Raw genomic sequence first — 15,474 nt, forward strand, 5'->3', positions numbered from 1 at the left:
TTATTTATTTTTTTTTTTTGAGACAGAGTCTTGCTCTTTCGCCCAGGCTGGGGTGCAGTGGTGCAATTCTGCTCCCTGCAAGCTCTGCCTCCCAGGTTCATGCCATTCTCCTGCCTCAGCCTCCCAAATAGCTGGTACTACAGGTGCTCGCCACCATGCCTGGATAATTTTTTGTATTTTTAGTAGAGACGGGGTTTCACCATATCAGCCAGGATGGTCTCGATCTCCTGACCTCATGATCCACCCGCCTCGGCCTCCCAAAGTGCTGGGATTACAGGCGTGAGCCACTGCGCCCAGCCCAGACTTAAGATTTTAATTGACTCTCTGGAGCAGGCTGGTGTCTTTGATTTGATGGGGCTGTTTAAGTCTGTGTCACGATTGTGCTGCCAGTGGCCCACCCTGGGGAGTGGAACTCGCCTGCAGTAGCACCATTCTGGTGTTGAAGACAGGAAGCAGGATGAGGGAACCCTGTGGGTGGAGGGGATTTCCCAGACAAGGATCAGAAGACAAAGCCCAAGATGTCACTGGAATCAATTTTGCTGCTGAGTGGAAGACTTCTATAAAATATAGCTTTGCTCCAACTCTGTGCCTGCCCCCCAACCCCAACACCTAATTACCTGCTTTATCCAGGAGTGTGCACAACATCCACGCCGTCACTGAAGTCAGCTCACTGGGTTTGGCCACCACAGTGTTCCCTGCAGCCATCGCTGGAGCTATCTTCCAGGTCAGCAAGTAGAGTGGCAAATTCCATGGGCTGATTAGACCAGCTAAGGGATGACAGCAGAAGCACTGCCTGTGACAGCACACCCCTCTGAGGCGGACTGGCCAAGTGGGGTTATTAACGCAAAACTCCAGCATGCTGCAGGAAACTTAGCTTACTCTTCTAACTTCTTCCCAAGCTTTGCTTATATGTAGCCACCTTCAGGGAAATGAGTCTAAAATATATTTCAAGCAACTGCACCTTTTAAAACAGAGTAAAGTCAATATGATTTACCCATTTCTTGATGGTTCATGATTATGAACAACAGCAATACAAACTCCAGAGCTAAAGAGTTGTCACCTATCATATAGCCAAAGGAATATAAATCATTCTATTATAAAGATACATGCACGCGTATGTTCATTGCAGCACTTTGCTATTCACAATAGCAATAGCAAAGACATGGAATCAACCCAAATGCTCATCAATAATACACTGGATAAAGAAAATGGGGTACATATACACCATTGAATACTATGCAGCCATAAAAAGGAACGAGATCGTGTCCTTTGCAGGCACATGGATGAAGGTAGAAGCCATTATCCTTAGCAAACTAACACAGGAGCAGAAAACCAAACACCTGAATGTTCTCACTTATAAGTGGGAGCTGAACAATGAGAACACATGGACACAGGGAAAGGAACAACACACACCAGGGCCTGTCAGGGGAAGGTCGGGGGAAGAGCGTTAGGATAAAGAGCAAATGCATGCTGGGCTTAATACCTAGGTGATGGGTTGATAGGTGCAGCAAACCACCATGGCACACATTTACCTATGTAACAAACCTGCACATCCTGCACATGTCCCCTGGAACTTCAAAAAAATATAAAAAATTAAAAAACAGTTGTCACCTATCACTAAACAGTTCCAGAATGTGATGCATTTTGAGATTTATAGACTGAGCTTTACTTTTTCAAAAACGTCTCCTTCCTCATTATTTTAACTGTCTGCCTGTTATTTCTTCTAACATGTTTCTTTACCTTTATTTCAAATCTGTTGTGGGTTGAGACATAAAATCTCAAGCTTTATATAATTATTCATAAAATGGGGGCCAATAGGCTCGGAGTATTCCTTGTGAGGGCCCTCCTATCAGTGAAGCCAATAACCTTTGGTGCATGGACTGACATCCATTTTGGCTAAATATTTTTAAATAAAAATTATCTCTAGATTATCACTTGTATCCTGATCAGAGAGATTTGCTGGATGAATAATGTAATCAGTAGCTAGAATGTGTCTCCATGCAATATTCTGAAACTACCCAGGTTTCCAACCACAAAACACACAAATATGAAAATCTACCTTCTGAAAGGAAATTGATTCACCTTATTTTATACTCTTCCCTCAAGCCTGGGCTATGAAAGTAAATGCATCTCTTAGATTATTACATTTCCCATTGAAAATCCATTCTTTAGGGGATAAAATATTTTGCAGCAAAATGTATTAGCACGCTTCTTAGGAGGAGGTAGAGCTTTCCACAATGCCTTGAAAACATAATTTCTGAAGATTTCAAGGAACCAAAGTAATGAAATGTCCCAATTTATTTTCCTTTTAACTTATAGTCATAAAATGTAACAAGTTAAAAAAAAAGATTTTTTTTCTCCGAGGAAACAGTGACATCTAGTGGAAAGTTTTAGTCATCGCAGACATTTATTTACACGTTCCTCCAAAGGTAAAGAGGCAAAGGAATGCATGAGGTAAGATAATTCTCAGTAGAGGCTTATTTATCACATACCTGGCACCATACTACATGCCCTACGCTTATTAATTTATTTAATACACATAAATAGTTCTTCCCTTTTTTTTTATTTTGAGACGGAGTCTCGCTCTATCACCCAGGCTGGAGTGCAGTGGTGCGATCTCAGCTCACTGCAACCTCCGACTCCCGGGTTCAACCGACTCTCCTGCCTCAGCCTCCCGAGGAGCTGTTGGAGATGGAGCCTCACTCTTGTCGCCCAGGCTGGAGCACAATGGCACGATCTCAGCTCACTGAAACCTCAGCCTCCCGGGTTCAAGTGATTCTCTCTGCCTCAGCCTTCCAAGTAGCTGGGATTGCAGGCGCCCTACCACATCCAGCTAATTTTTTGTATTTTTAGTAGAGACAGGGTTTCGCCATGTTGACCAGGCTGGTCTCAAACTCCTGACCTCAGATGATACACCCACCTTGGCCTCCCAAAGTGCTGGGATTGCAGGTGTGAGCCACTGCGCCCAGCCTGTTTTTTCCTTTTTTAAATATAAGTAGAAAAAAAAAAATCCTAGCATGTGAATTTACGTATTTACTCTTAGCATCATTCTTTTCCCTATGATTTTCCAAGATAATGTTCCAGGAATAAGTCGAGAACATGAGGCCTGGCGTGGTAGCTCATGCCTGTAATCCCAGCACTTGGGGAGGCCAAGGTGGGAGGATCACTTGAGGTCAGGAGTCCGAGACTAGCCTGGCCAACATGGTGAAACCCCGTTTCTACTAAAAATACAAAAATTAGCTACATGTGGTGGCTAGTGAGCCGAGATCATGCCACTACACTCCAGCCTGGGCTACAGAGACTCTGTTTAAAAAAAAAAAAAGTAGGGAATTTGACACAAAGAAAATAAACTAGAAATAGATTTTTTAGGCCAATGGATTTTAGGTAAAAGAAAAATATCAGCCTTTCCTTTTCCTTAGCCTGTTCCTTGAGGACAATGACATAGAATGTTGTGAGCATCTGCAAGCATAACCGGGAGGCAGGCTCTCACTGAACAGCACCTACCGACTCCCACCGGGGTCCGAACCGTGTAGTGCATGCAGCCCAGGTGGTCCATCTGCGTGCACTCTGACGTGTGGTGCAGGATGGAGGAAGCGAAGAACCTGAAGTTCTGCACAGACCGGGGAATGTCCATGGTTCTTGCCAGTGCTAAGGTTTTCCCTGTAAGAAGCAAACAACATAAAGTACTATTGGCTAATGGGGACACTCTATCCGTCAGCTTCCACCGCCCACTTGGCCCAACTCACACTGAAACGGCCTGGATTCCTTCTAGCCTGGGGCAGGCATTCCTTGACCTCACAAAGACTTGATCATGGTTTGATAAAACCATAAAATATTTAGGTATAAGGTTGGAAACTGAAGTGGGGGGTTAAAATTGAGTCAATAGTCTTTGTTTTGTGGACTGAACACATCATTCTTATCCTCAGTTTGCCAGATGCTACCACTTCGCCCACACAAACTCTTGCAATTCAGTCACCAGGCTTTGTACCTGTGACAAAGGTATTGAAATATGGGTGTTAGGACAGTTGTATTTGCACAGCAGGAAACGAAACACTTTCATACACATGGAATGTGTATTTCATGACCTCCCAACACATGGTAGAGTCATCAGAAGGGTGGCTGGGAACTCCCTGGCACGGGATGCTGTGTGGCACCTGCTCGCCCATCACATGCCCTGCACGTCCTAGCTCCTGGATGGAGTAGAAAGAGAAGCAGAAGTTTACCTGGACTGCTACTGAGTTCTCTTTAGCGATGTAGGGAGACTGGCCAGGAACACCAACAGAGAACTATTTCTTTTTCACGGGATTGGACTCAGGCTGCTTTCTAATTTGGGCTTGGTTTACAGCACACATATAATTTTTTAAACTCTTGCCTTATCCTACAGATATTCTTGCAAACATTTACAGATATTTACTCCATTACCCTGACCTCAGGGAAGGAGTGGAAAAAAAATCAGAAAATGTATCGGGAGTGGAATGGTGACTGACATATCAGAAAACATCCTAAATAACCTGACTGCATAACTGCTTTTCGAATTATCTTTGCTTTGAAATTTTCTGCTTAGAATGAGTAGGAGACTGCATGATCAGCCCTAGTTCTTCATCTCTCCCTATGTCCATGCCCTTTGCTGTATATATTTGCACTTCCTTTCATCCAATGGACAGAGTATATTTCTTTGCCCCTCAGCTTTTGGGTCCAGCCATGTGACTTTCTCTGGCCATCTGAATGAGATGGGGTGGGCCAGCTGCAAATCCTGGCCTTCCCAGGCCTGGGGCAGGAGAGGGTTTGCCCTCCACTTCTACTGTTGCCAGAGGAGCAGGCATATGGGCTGGCCCGATGGCCCCAGGAGGGGTAACATGAATAATCAGAGATGCCCTGAGTCCCATGTTACAGTTAAGAGGCAACTCTCACCTTGGTCTTTAGACTCGGCCTGGGCAAACTCCTCCAGGGACTGCTCCAGCAAATCCGCCACCTGGTTCAGGACCCGCGAGCGCTCCTGGGGGCTGTGGGATGACCAGCCGGGAAAGGCTTCTCTGGCGGCCTTGACCGCAGCTTCGATCTTTGAGGAGCAAATGGGAGAGAGGGTCACCTTAAAGCTGTTGCTCCTGAGGGGATGGATGAAATCAGAATCCTCAGGTCTCCATACACCTCATTTTTTTGTTGTTGTTTTTTATAGACAGATTCTCACTCTGTAGCCCAGCCTGGAGTGCAATGGCGCAATTTTGGCTCACTGCAACCTCTGCCTCCGGAGTTCAAGTGATTCTCCCACCTCAGCTTCCCGAGTAGCTGGGATTACAGGCATGGCTAATTTTGTATTTTTAGTAGAAATGGGGTTTCACCATGCCAACCAGGCTGGTCTCGAACTCCTGAATGCAAGTGATCCACTCGCCTCGGCCTCCTAAAATCCTGGGATTACAGGTGTGAGCCACCGCACCTGGCCCACACCTAATTTAGAATATTCAGCATGCCCCATTGTTGGGCCACCCACCAAGTAAATGACACAGGTGTTTACATGACCAGCAAAGGAGGGGTACCATAGAAACAAAGAAACACACTCCATTTCAACCAATGCATCCTGAATGTGGTAATCAGAGCATTAGAAAGAAGCTATTTGAATTTTAACAGATGTACATTTTCAATCACTTCAGAAACTAGAATTTTTAAAAATATTGTGGGCCAGGAGTGATGGCTCATGCCTGTAATATTAGCACTTTGAGAGGCTGGGTTGGGAGGATCTCTTGAGCCCAGAAGTTTGAGACCAGCCTGGTCAACATAGTGAGACCCTGTCTCTACACAAAATTTTTTTAAAAAAATTAGTTGGACCCGGTGGTGCATGCCTGTACTCCCAGCTACTCAGGAGGCTGAGGTGGGAGGATCACTTGAGCCCAGGAGGTAGAGGCTGTAGTGAGCTGTAATTGTACCACTGCCCTCCAGCCTAGGTGACAGACTGAGACCCTGTCTCAAAGAAATGTATATGTTATACACATATTATATATATAGTATATATATATATAGTATATATATTACAGAAGAAGAAAATTAATCTAGATATGTGGAATCTCTAAAGCTTCTAACTCAGCTCTGACATATCTTATAAGGTCTGAAATTTTGGGTGAAATCACATCCTCAGATTGTCAATTTCACTTGAAATGACTAATTATATTCATAATTTATTGACTAATTTTTATATAAGAGAATATGCTAAATACTTTATACAAATTATTTTATTTAAGTCCTTTTAAAATTCTATAAAATAAGTATTTCTATGCCCAATTTACAGATGAGAAAACTGAGACACAGAAACTCAAGTAACTTGCCATAGGTCACACAGCTAATAAGTGGCAGAATCAGGACTCAAACCCAGATTTTGGTGGTTCCCAGGATCAGAGGTTGCTCTGCCTGCTGCCTGGTTCTGCCCAGTGGAAGAGGCCTTACTGGGAAAGAGGAGATTTGTGGCTGAACAGATGGCTTGGGTACCTGCTTTTAGAGTTACATACAAAAGGAAACAATATATGTATGGGAAGGTATGGGCAGGATCAACTCATGGCCAAAATGTGATGTAGGCAAAATAATTTTCAAGTCCTCTTCTGCCTTTCTCTTCTCTCCAGCAATGTCTAAGTAATGCCTTCTCCAGAGATGACAAATCCCTAAGCCGTGTCTCACTCCTCTCCTTTCTCACATACATGAAAAATTATTAGAATCACAGCTGTCTTCCACCACTGGGCCCTGGCTCAGACTCAGAATCCTTTTCCATAGGCTTCTGGCAGCCGTGAGCATCTTTTTTGGAGGACTTGTCCTGAAGCAATCTAGCCACCCGAGCCTGTGCTAGCCCTCATGCAAAACCTGACCCACACCCCTCCTTCATTTTCCTCATGCAAAGTGACTGATATGGTTAGGTTTTGTTTCTCAACCCAAATCTCATCTTGAATTGTAATCCCCAGGTGTCGAGGGAGGAAAGTGATTGGTTTGTGGGGGCTATTTTCATGATAGTGAGTGAATTCTCGTGAGATCTAATGGTTTTATAAATGATAGTTTTTCCTGGGCTTCACACGCTGTCTCGCCTGCCGCCAGACATGCCTGCTTCCCCTTCGGCCATGATTGTAAGTTTCCTGAGGCCTCCCCAGCCATGCAGAACTGTGAGTCACTTAAATCTCTTTCCTTAATAAATTACCAAGTCTTGGGTAGTATCTTTATAGCAGTGTGAGAACGAACTAATACAGTCACTTTTAGCTGAGCTGAAGTAAGGTTTAAAATTATTCTCATCTTAATTAGAAAGTTCTAGAAATATGGTGGCTTCACCTCAAAAACTAAATCTCGGATGTGGACCTGTAGACAGGATGAGGGAAGAGATGGCTTTAGTTTCCTCCACCACTAGCTGCAGCCATGAGGAAGCCCCACTGCCAGCCAACAAGAGGAGCATGAGGAGCATGAATTCCTACTCAATGTAACAATCTGATCTTTTTGCTATTCAGAAAATTCAAGTCCACTCATATTTTCTAAGTTTCCTTATAGCACATCTTATGTCCACGTAATATAGAATATACATTAATGTACTACATACAATAATATTAGCATAAGCTAATACATAGAAAGCATTTACTATATGCCAAGCACTAAGGGTTTTACACATATTAGTCTGTTTAATCCTCAGAATAACACTACAAAGTAGATATCATTATTATCCTCATTTTATAGATGAGGAGACTGAGGCTTGCAGAAGTTCAGCTCTAAGTCAAGGCCATGGATACCAAGTGGTGCAGCTTGTCTTTGAACCAGGCAGTCTGACTCTAGTATGTGCTTATAACTGCAATGCTATAAGGCAAATGTGCTATGCACACAGGTGTGCATGTGTGTGTGCACACATGTGCACATACCAATGGATCTAAGCATCAGAGATGAGAGTGTTAGCACTGTCCTCTGTAAAATAAGGATCATAATAGAGACTTCTAGGTTGTTATAACTTGCTTCTTTGGATAATCCATGTTAAAGGGCTTACTGAATGTACACTACCAGACTTTAAAATATACTACAAAACTATAGTAACCAAAATAGCATGGCATTGGTGTAAAAACACACACATAGACCTATGAAACAGAATAGATAATCCAGAAATAAATCCATGCATTTACAGCCAACTTGTTTTTTACAAAGCTGCCAAAAATATGCATTGGTGAAAAGATAGTCTTTCCAATAAATGGTGCTGGGAAAACTGGATAACCATATACAGAAGAATGAAACTAGACCCCTATCTCTCACCAAATCAAATCAAAACAGATTAAAGACTTAGATAGATGTTAAGACTCAAAACTTTGAAACTACTATAAGAAAACACAGGGTAAATACTTCAGGACACTGATTTGGGCAAAGATTTTTTTGGGTAAGACCTCAAAAGCATAGGCAACAAAAGAAAATTAAATAAATAAATAAAACAACATTAAGCTAAAAATTTTCTGCACAACAGAGGAAACAATCAACAGAGTTAAGAGGCAACCTACAGAATGGGAGAAAATATTTGCAAACTATCCATCTGACAAGGTATTAATAACCAGAATATATAAGGACTTGAGCTTTTATGTATACATATACAACTCAATAGCCCGCCCCCCACAAATCCAACTTAAAAATAGGCAAATGATCTAAATACATAGTCCACAAAAGAAGACGTACAAATGGCCAACAGGTATATAAAAAATGCTTAACATCACTAATTATTAGGGAAATGCAAGTCAAAACCACAACAAGTTATCATCTCATCCCAGTTAAAATGGCTATTATTAAAAAACAAAAAATAAAAAAGGCTGTTGAAGCTGCATAAAAAAGGGAAGACACATACACTGTTGGTGTGAAAGTAAATTAGTGCAGCCATTATGGAAAACATATGAAGGTTTCTTAAAAAAAACTAAAAATAGAACAACAATATGATCCAGCAATCCCACTACTGGAAATGTATCCAAAGAAAAGGAAATCAGTATACTGAAGAGATACTTGTACCCCCATGTTTGTTGCAGCACTATTTACAATAGTCAAGATATGAACTCAACCTAGTGTCTATCAACAGATGAATGGATAAAGAAAATATGGTATATATACACAATGGAATATTATTCAGCCATAAAAAGGAACAAAATCCTGTCATTTGCAGCAACACAATTTGAGCTGGAGGATATTATGTTAAGTGAAGTAAGCCAGGCACAAAAATACAAATATTACATGTTCTCACTCATATGTGGAATCTTTAAAAAGTTTATCTCATGGAGGTAGAGAGTAGAATTATGGTTACCAGAGGCTGGGAAGGGTAGAGGAGAGGATAGAGGTTGGCTAATTAATACAAAAATATGGTTAAAAGGAATAAGTTCTAGTAGAGTGACAATAGTTAACAATAATTTATTGTATATTTCACAACAGTTAGAAGAACTATTTGGAATGTTCCCAACACCAAGAAATGATAAATATTTAATGTGATGGAGATCCTAATAACCCTGATTTGATCATGACACACTGTCTGCATGTATCACAATGTCGCATATGCCCATAAAGATGTACAATTATTATGTATTAATTTTTTAATTTTTTTATAAAAGAGCTTAATGACTGCAAAGCACATAGCAAAAGCTGAATAAATGGGAGCCACTGTTAGCAGCATCAGCAACATTTTTCTGGGTGATGTTTTGGGAAATTGGACATGCGGTTTGTATGGTAACCATATTTTTCAAGCCAGAAAAAAACTATGACTTATGGCATCAGATAGGATATTTGGAAGTTGGATTGCTGAGAAATTGAACATATCTATTACTCTACTAGCTAGTGCATCCATACCTCACTCTATTTTCTAAAAAGGTATGAGCAGTTAACTGCAGGAAATATTTCAGCTGAATTTGGCATGTTTGTCATTTTTCACTTCACTTTGGCAAACAAGGAAGAGTGGGAAACACAAAGCTGGATTTCCCAGAGCTGTGTTAGGTCATTTGAAGCAAACAAAATTGCAGATTATAATTTAACCAATGCATTAACCAACATTTGCAAACATTAATCCCTAAGTCTAAAGGTTTATTTTAAATGCAAGACAGATTTGAAGTATTAACAAAAGAGAAAAAAAAATAGCAGTGTTCTTCAAAAAAAACTTTGTATAGAATATATATCTTTATATGAAGGCTATAATTATATTTTAAATAATCTAGTTCTTTGTGCCTTAAAAATAATAAATTATAATTCATAAGGCATTAGATGACTATATGTACATCAGCTACATTTACCACTTCAGATATATTTACATTCTCAGTGCAATAATTGATAGCTAATCAAATATATCTCAAATATTTTACAAAATACTCCAAGTAAAATTAATACTACATCGCTAAAAAAATGTAATGCATATGCCATTAAACACTTTGAATAAGAAAAAAGATGCTGTTAATTCTAACTCCAAAAATATATGGGAATTTAATTTTGAGTTTCATCATTCAGATGCTTGATTTTATTTTACTAGGTATTTTGAAGACATGAGAAATTATGAGAAGACAATCTAAAATAAAGCCCACAGTTTTTTGCTTGTTTGTTTGTTTTAGTAACGCTACACATTTTTTTAAATTCCATAGATATAGTGGTAAATTTAAGCAGTGCTTGGTGGAGAAAAGGGAATATTTAACAAAGCGATTACTCTTACAAATAATACTTTGTACTAGACACTGATTAGGAAATGTTCGAGAATTACAAAAAAAAAGAACTGCACACAGGGCTGTGTTAGGTTGGCTAGAAAAATGACTTACTTCTGAATATAAATCTTCCTAGAACTCAAATCTTCCTTCTATCATGTTTAACAATCCTACATCTTCCCCCAACTGCCTCTGCTTTTAGAAAACTGTTACCCATAATTGGCCAACATATTAAACACATTTCGGTCTTCTTTAAGTGCATATACTCACCTCATCTTTTCCACTATTTGGCACTCTGCAATACACTTCCCCTGTTGATGGGTCGTAAGAATCTATATATGAGCTACAAGGTAAAAATTTTCCATCTATGAAGTTTTCCAGCATCAAAAGTGCCTTTGTTCCAGCCATAGCAAGGAAAAATTATGCCTTTCCTCTTTACGACTGAGCACTCAGGTTGTCCCCACCACTGTCTGGACTCCTGAGTGAGCTTCCCCTTCCCAGCCCCATCTCCCCTTTGCCAATCAGTGAACGTGGGAGGACACCTGACACTCTCAGAGAGCATTCCAGTCTCCAAACTCAGAACTAAGAGAGTGGCTGAATGTTTCACAGACTTCTAGTGCATTACTTGACACGGATAATTGTGTGTAACACTAACAGCTACTTACGTAGGTGTTCATAGCCCTTTAAAATCGTCAAAAGGCATCTGTGCGTGTGATTTTATCGAGTTCACACTGTAAACTGTTCATTGCTCAAACACTGATTGGATGTCAGGCCCCGAAGCAAGTCCTTTACGTGAATTTACTCATTTGTTTCACACAACAGTCCTGTATGAAGTAACCATTACTTCCTCTTTTTATAGAAGAAACTGAGCCTTGGAGAGGTTAGACCACTTTTCCACGGTCACATAGTTAGCAGGGGATGAACCGTAGCCCTTTAATCTCCAAATCATACACTTTTTTCTCAACACATCACTGCTCACCCTGCAGAGGTGGCTGAAGACAGATGCCCTCTTTCCATGGCTCATCTGTGTTTCTTTACCTTGGCTGCCCTCTCTCGGAAGAGCTGTCTCTCCATCCCAAAACCGGGGCCACAGTGGCTGTTCACATCTTCCTAGATGTGCCATGGAAATAAAGACAAGCCAAAAACATGTGTGACACATATAGCAAGGGGTTTAGATCCATGATGTAGCTGAGAATTTCTACAAATTGGTAAGAGAAATGAGCAGCCCAACAGAAGTAATAAGCAAAAATACAAAAAAGCAATCCATAGGAAAAGCAACACAATTGACTAATGAATATATTAACAATGCTCAGCTTTGTTGTTAAGCAAGGAATGTGAAATACAGAGGTGGCCTGATTTGCCAATCAGACTGGAGAGCATTTTTAAAGATTGAGAACATCTACTCTATGGGGACGTGGAGAAGCATCCCTAGGCCATAGGCGGGAGGGTTCGCAGAACACTGCTTGGGGCAATTTGTCAGTGTCTGGTCAATTTCCTTTCTAGGAATCTCTTCTACAGAATTACGTGCTGGTGAACAAGTAGGTAAGTCACAGGACATTGTTTTTTATGATAATTTAAAAATCAAAACAACCTAAATGTCCATGAATTGGAGAATATTACAGTATAATTGTTATATTCATAACAAGGAATACTACTTAGACATTAGAAGGATGTATTGTTAAGTGAAAAAAGAAAGCTAGTGAATAATATATATGGTATAATTTCTTTGGCTATTTACATAGTTGAGGGGAAGGCGTTTTTACTCTAAATACTTTTAAACTGCTTGAATATTTTATGGCAAGCCTATATTACTTTTAAAATTATGATTTATAGTTGTAATTCAGTTGAACGTTAGGTAGCAATATTCTAAAATTCATTGATCACATGGGGGCACTTGCTGGCTGTGTACCTCCTTAGGCCCTCTCTGCTTCCATCTTTATTGGTCCCTAGATATTCTCCAAAATTCTTGCTAATCTCTGATGCAAAGCAATAGGCAAACCCATTCCCTGTGGAACTAAGCTCCGGGCCCCTCTCAGCCTATCTAAAGACTATCTATGACACTCTGCTGAACAAAGGACCAACTTCTTGGTCTTTTCTTCTTTGCAGTTCAAAAGTTCTGCAGAAGCTTTGGAAATATAACTCATTATCTTTAGCATAACTACATTCTTTTTTTTTTTTTGACAGAGTCTTACTTTGTCGCCCAGGCTGGGGTGCCGTGGTGTGACCTTAGCTCACTGCAGCCTTGAACTCCTGGGTTCAAGTGATTCTTCTGCCTCAGCCTTCCAAGTCACCAGGACTACAGGTGCGTGCCACCACACCTGGCTAATTTTTGTATTTTTTGTAGAAACGAGGTCTCGCTATGTTGGCCAGGCTGATCTAGAACTCCTGGGCTCCGGTGATCCTCTTGCCTCAACTTCCCAAAGTGCTGGGATTACAGGCATAAGCCACTGCACCCAGCCATAACCACATTCTTGGCAAGATCTCAATCTCCTTATCTAGTAAAAAGTAGGAAAGCTGTATAAAGATGTTTAAAGATATACATTTTTTCTCAGCTTAAAATTTTAACATTCCTTTTCTAGGTTACTTTTTTATTTTAAATGAACTTTTATTTATTCCTCCACCACATACAAAATTATTTTTTGAATCCATTTTATTTTTTATGTTTTATTTTATTTTGGATACAAGTTTCCCTGTTACTCAGGCTACAGTGTAGTGGTGTGATTATAGCTTACTGCAGCCTTGAACTCCTGGGCTCAACTAATCCTCCTGCCTCAGGGTCCTGAGTAGCTAGGACTACAAGCATGCCACACCATGCCTGGCTAATTTATTATTATTAGTATTATTGCTATTTTGTAGAAACAGGGTCTTGCCTACATTGCCCAGGCTGGGCTCAAACTTTTTTTTTTCCTTTTGTTTTGTGTTAATGATTTTTGGTCATATTACTATGCTTTTGTTGAAAATATCTTCTGATTTTTTTAAACACAGGTCACATATATATAAATACAGTTATCACCACATAACATTTCAGTGAACGACAGACCCCATATACAACGAAGGTCCCATAAAATTATAATGGAGCTAAAAAGTTCCTATTGTCTAGTGACATCATAGCCATCGTAATGTCATAGTGAGAGGCATTACTCACATTTGTGGTGATGCCGATGTAAACAAACCCACTGCACTGCCACTTGTGTAAAAGTCTACCACATACAATTATGTACAGTACCTAATACTCGATAATGATAATAAATGACTGTTAGTGGTTTATGTATTTACTGTCTGTACTTTTATCATTATTTTAGTGTATATTCTTTCTACTTATTGAAAAAAAAAAGTTAACTGTACAAAAAACCTCAGGTGCTTCAGGAGATTTTCCAGAAGAAGTTATTGCTATCTGAGGAGATGGCAGCTTCATGCATGACTGCCTCTGAAGACCTTCCAGTGGGACAAGATGCGGAGGTGGAAAGTATTGATGATCCGGACCCTGTATAGACCTAGGATAATGTGTTTGTGTCTTCATTTTTAACAAACAAATTGAAAAGTAATATTTTAAAGTAAAAAATTTAAAAATAGAAAAAAGCTTATGGAAAAGGGGATATAAAGAAAATATATTTATACAGCTGTACAATGTATGTGTTTTAAGCTATTATTACAAAGAGTCAAAAAGTATTTTATACGTGAAAAAGTTCATAAAGTAGGAAAGTTACAGTGAGCTAAAGTTAATTTGTTATCGAAGAAAAGTATTTGCTCATAACTTTAGTGCAGCCTAAGTGTACAGTATATTGTCCAGTACTGTCCTAGGCCTTCACATTCACTCACCATTCACTCACTGACTCACCCAGAAGAAATTCCATGGATAAGTGGCCTACACAGGTGTACCATTTTTTATCTTTTATACTTCATTTGTTATGTATTTTTCTGTTTAGATGCACAAATACTCACCACTGTGTTACAATTGCCTATGGTATTCAGGACAGTAATGTGCTGTACAGGTTTGTAGCCTAGAAGCAATAGGCTATCCCGTCTAGCCTAAGTGTATAGTAGGCTGCACCATCTTGGTGTAAGTACAAGCTAAAATTTTTGCACAACCATAAAATCAATTAATGTCACATTTCTCAGAATGTATTCCCATAATGAAGCAAGGCATAACTATAAATACATATATGGGTAAATAAATACAATCACATATAGAGTTAGGGTCCATTCAGAAAACAGAAAGCATGGCAGGTTTGTCAAAATTTAGTACCAGGAAATGTTTACCCAGACGAAGCTGAAACAGCATGTAAGGGCTGCTGAGAGAACCCAGAGATTAGCAACCACAAAAAGCAGCTGCTATTCTTTAAACTGGAGGACAAAAAGCAAGAGGTGGGCTACGAGAAACCAGAAACTTTCAGGGGACCCCCCCCTCCGCCCTCTGCCCCAGCTGGTGTTGGGACTTTTTTTTTTTTTTTGAGATGGAGTCTCGCTGTGTTGCCCAGGCTGAAGTGCAGTGGCTCCATCTCAGCTCACTGTAACCTCCACCTCCCGGGGTCAAGCGATTCTCCTGTCTCAGCCTCCCGAGTAGCTGGGATTACAGGCACACACTGCCATGCCCGGCTAATTTTTTGTATTTTAGTGCAGACGAGATTTCACCATGTTGCCCAGACTGGTCTCGAATTCCTGAGCTCAGGCAATCCACCCGCCTCAGCCTCCCAAAGTGCTAGGATTACAGGTGTGAGCCACTGTGCCCGGCTGGTGCTGGGACTTCTGAAGGGCATGGTGTGGCTGATGCTGGGAGGCCCAGAGCAGCTGGAGTCTGGAGCTGGCGCCGTTGCCTGTCGCT

At 40.4% G+C, this 15,474-nt stretch overlaps 1 protein-coding gene across 2 annotated transcripts in view; it reads right to left on the minus strand.

Moving 5' to 3' along the window:
- The window catches only part of ALDH8A1 (aldehyde dehydrogenase 8 family member A1), a 32,068-nt gene extending 20,939 nt beyond the window's left edge, over positions 1–11,129 (minus strand). For both annotated transcript variants that reach the window (XM_017875473.1, XM_017875474.1), the window contains exons 1-4: positions 10,923–11,129; positions 4,912–5,059; positions 3,505–3,660; positions 618–767 (exon numbers count right to left, since the gene is read on the minus strand). In XM_017875473.1, the coding sequence (XP_017730962.1) occupies positions 618–767; positions 3,505–3,660; positions 4,912–5,059; positions 10,923–11,060 (592 nt within the window). In that variant the 5' untranslated portion in view covers positions 11,061–11,129. The remainder of the gene's footprint in view (positions 1–617; positions 768–3,504; positions 3,661–4,911; positions 5,060–10,922) is intronic.
- Between the last annotated feature and the right edge of the window lie 4,345 nt (positions 11,130–15,474).

Source organism: Rhinopithecus bieti, unplaced genomic scaffold, assembly GCF_001698545.2.
Source record: "Rhinopithecus bieti isolate Rb0 unplaced genomic scaffold, ASM169854v2 scaffold_9615, whole genome shotgun sequence".
NCBI classification, from domain to species: domain Eukaryota; kingdom Metazoa; phylum Chordata; class Mammalia; order Primates; family Cercopithecidae; genus Rhinopithecus; species Rhinopithecus bieti.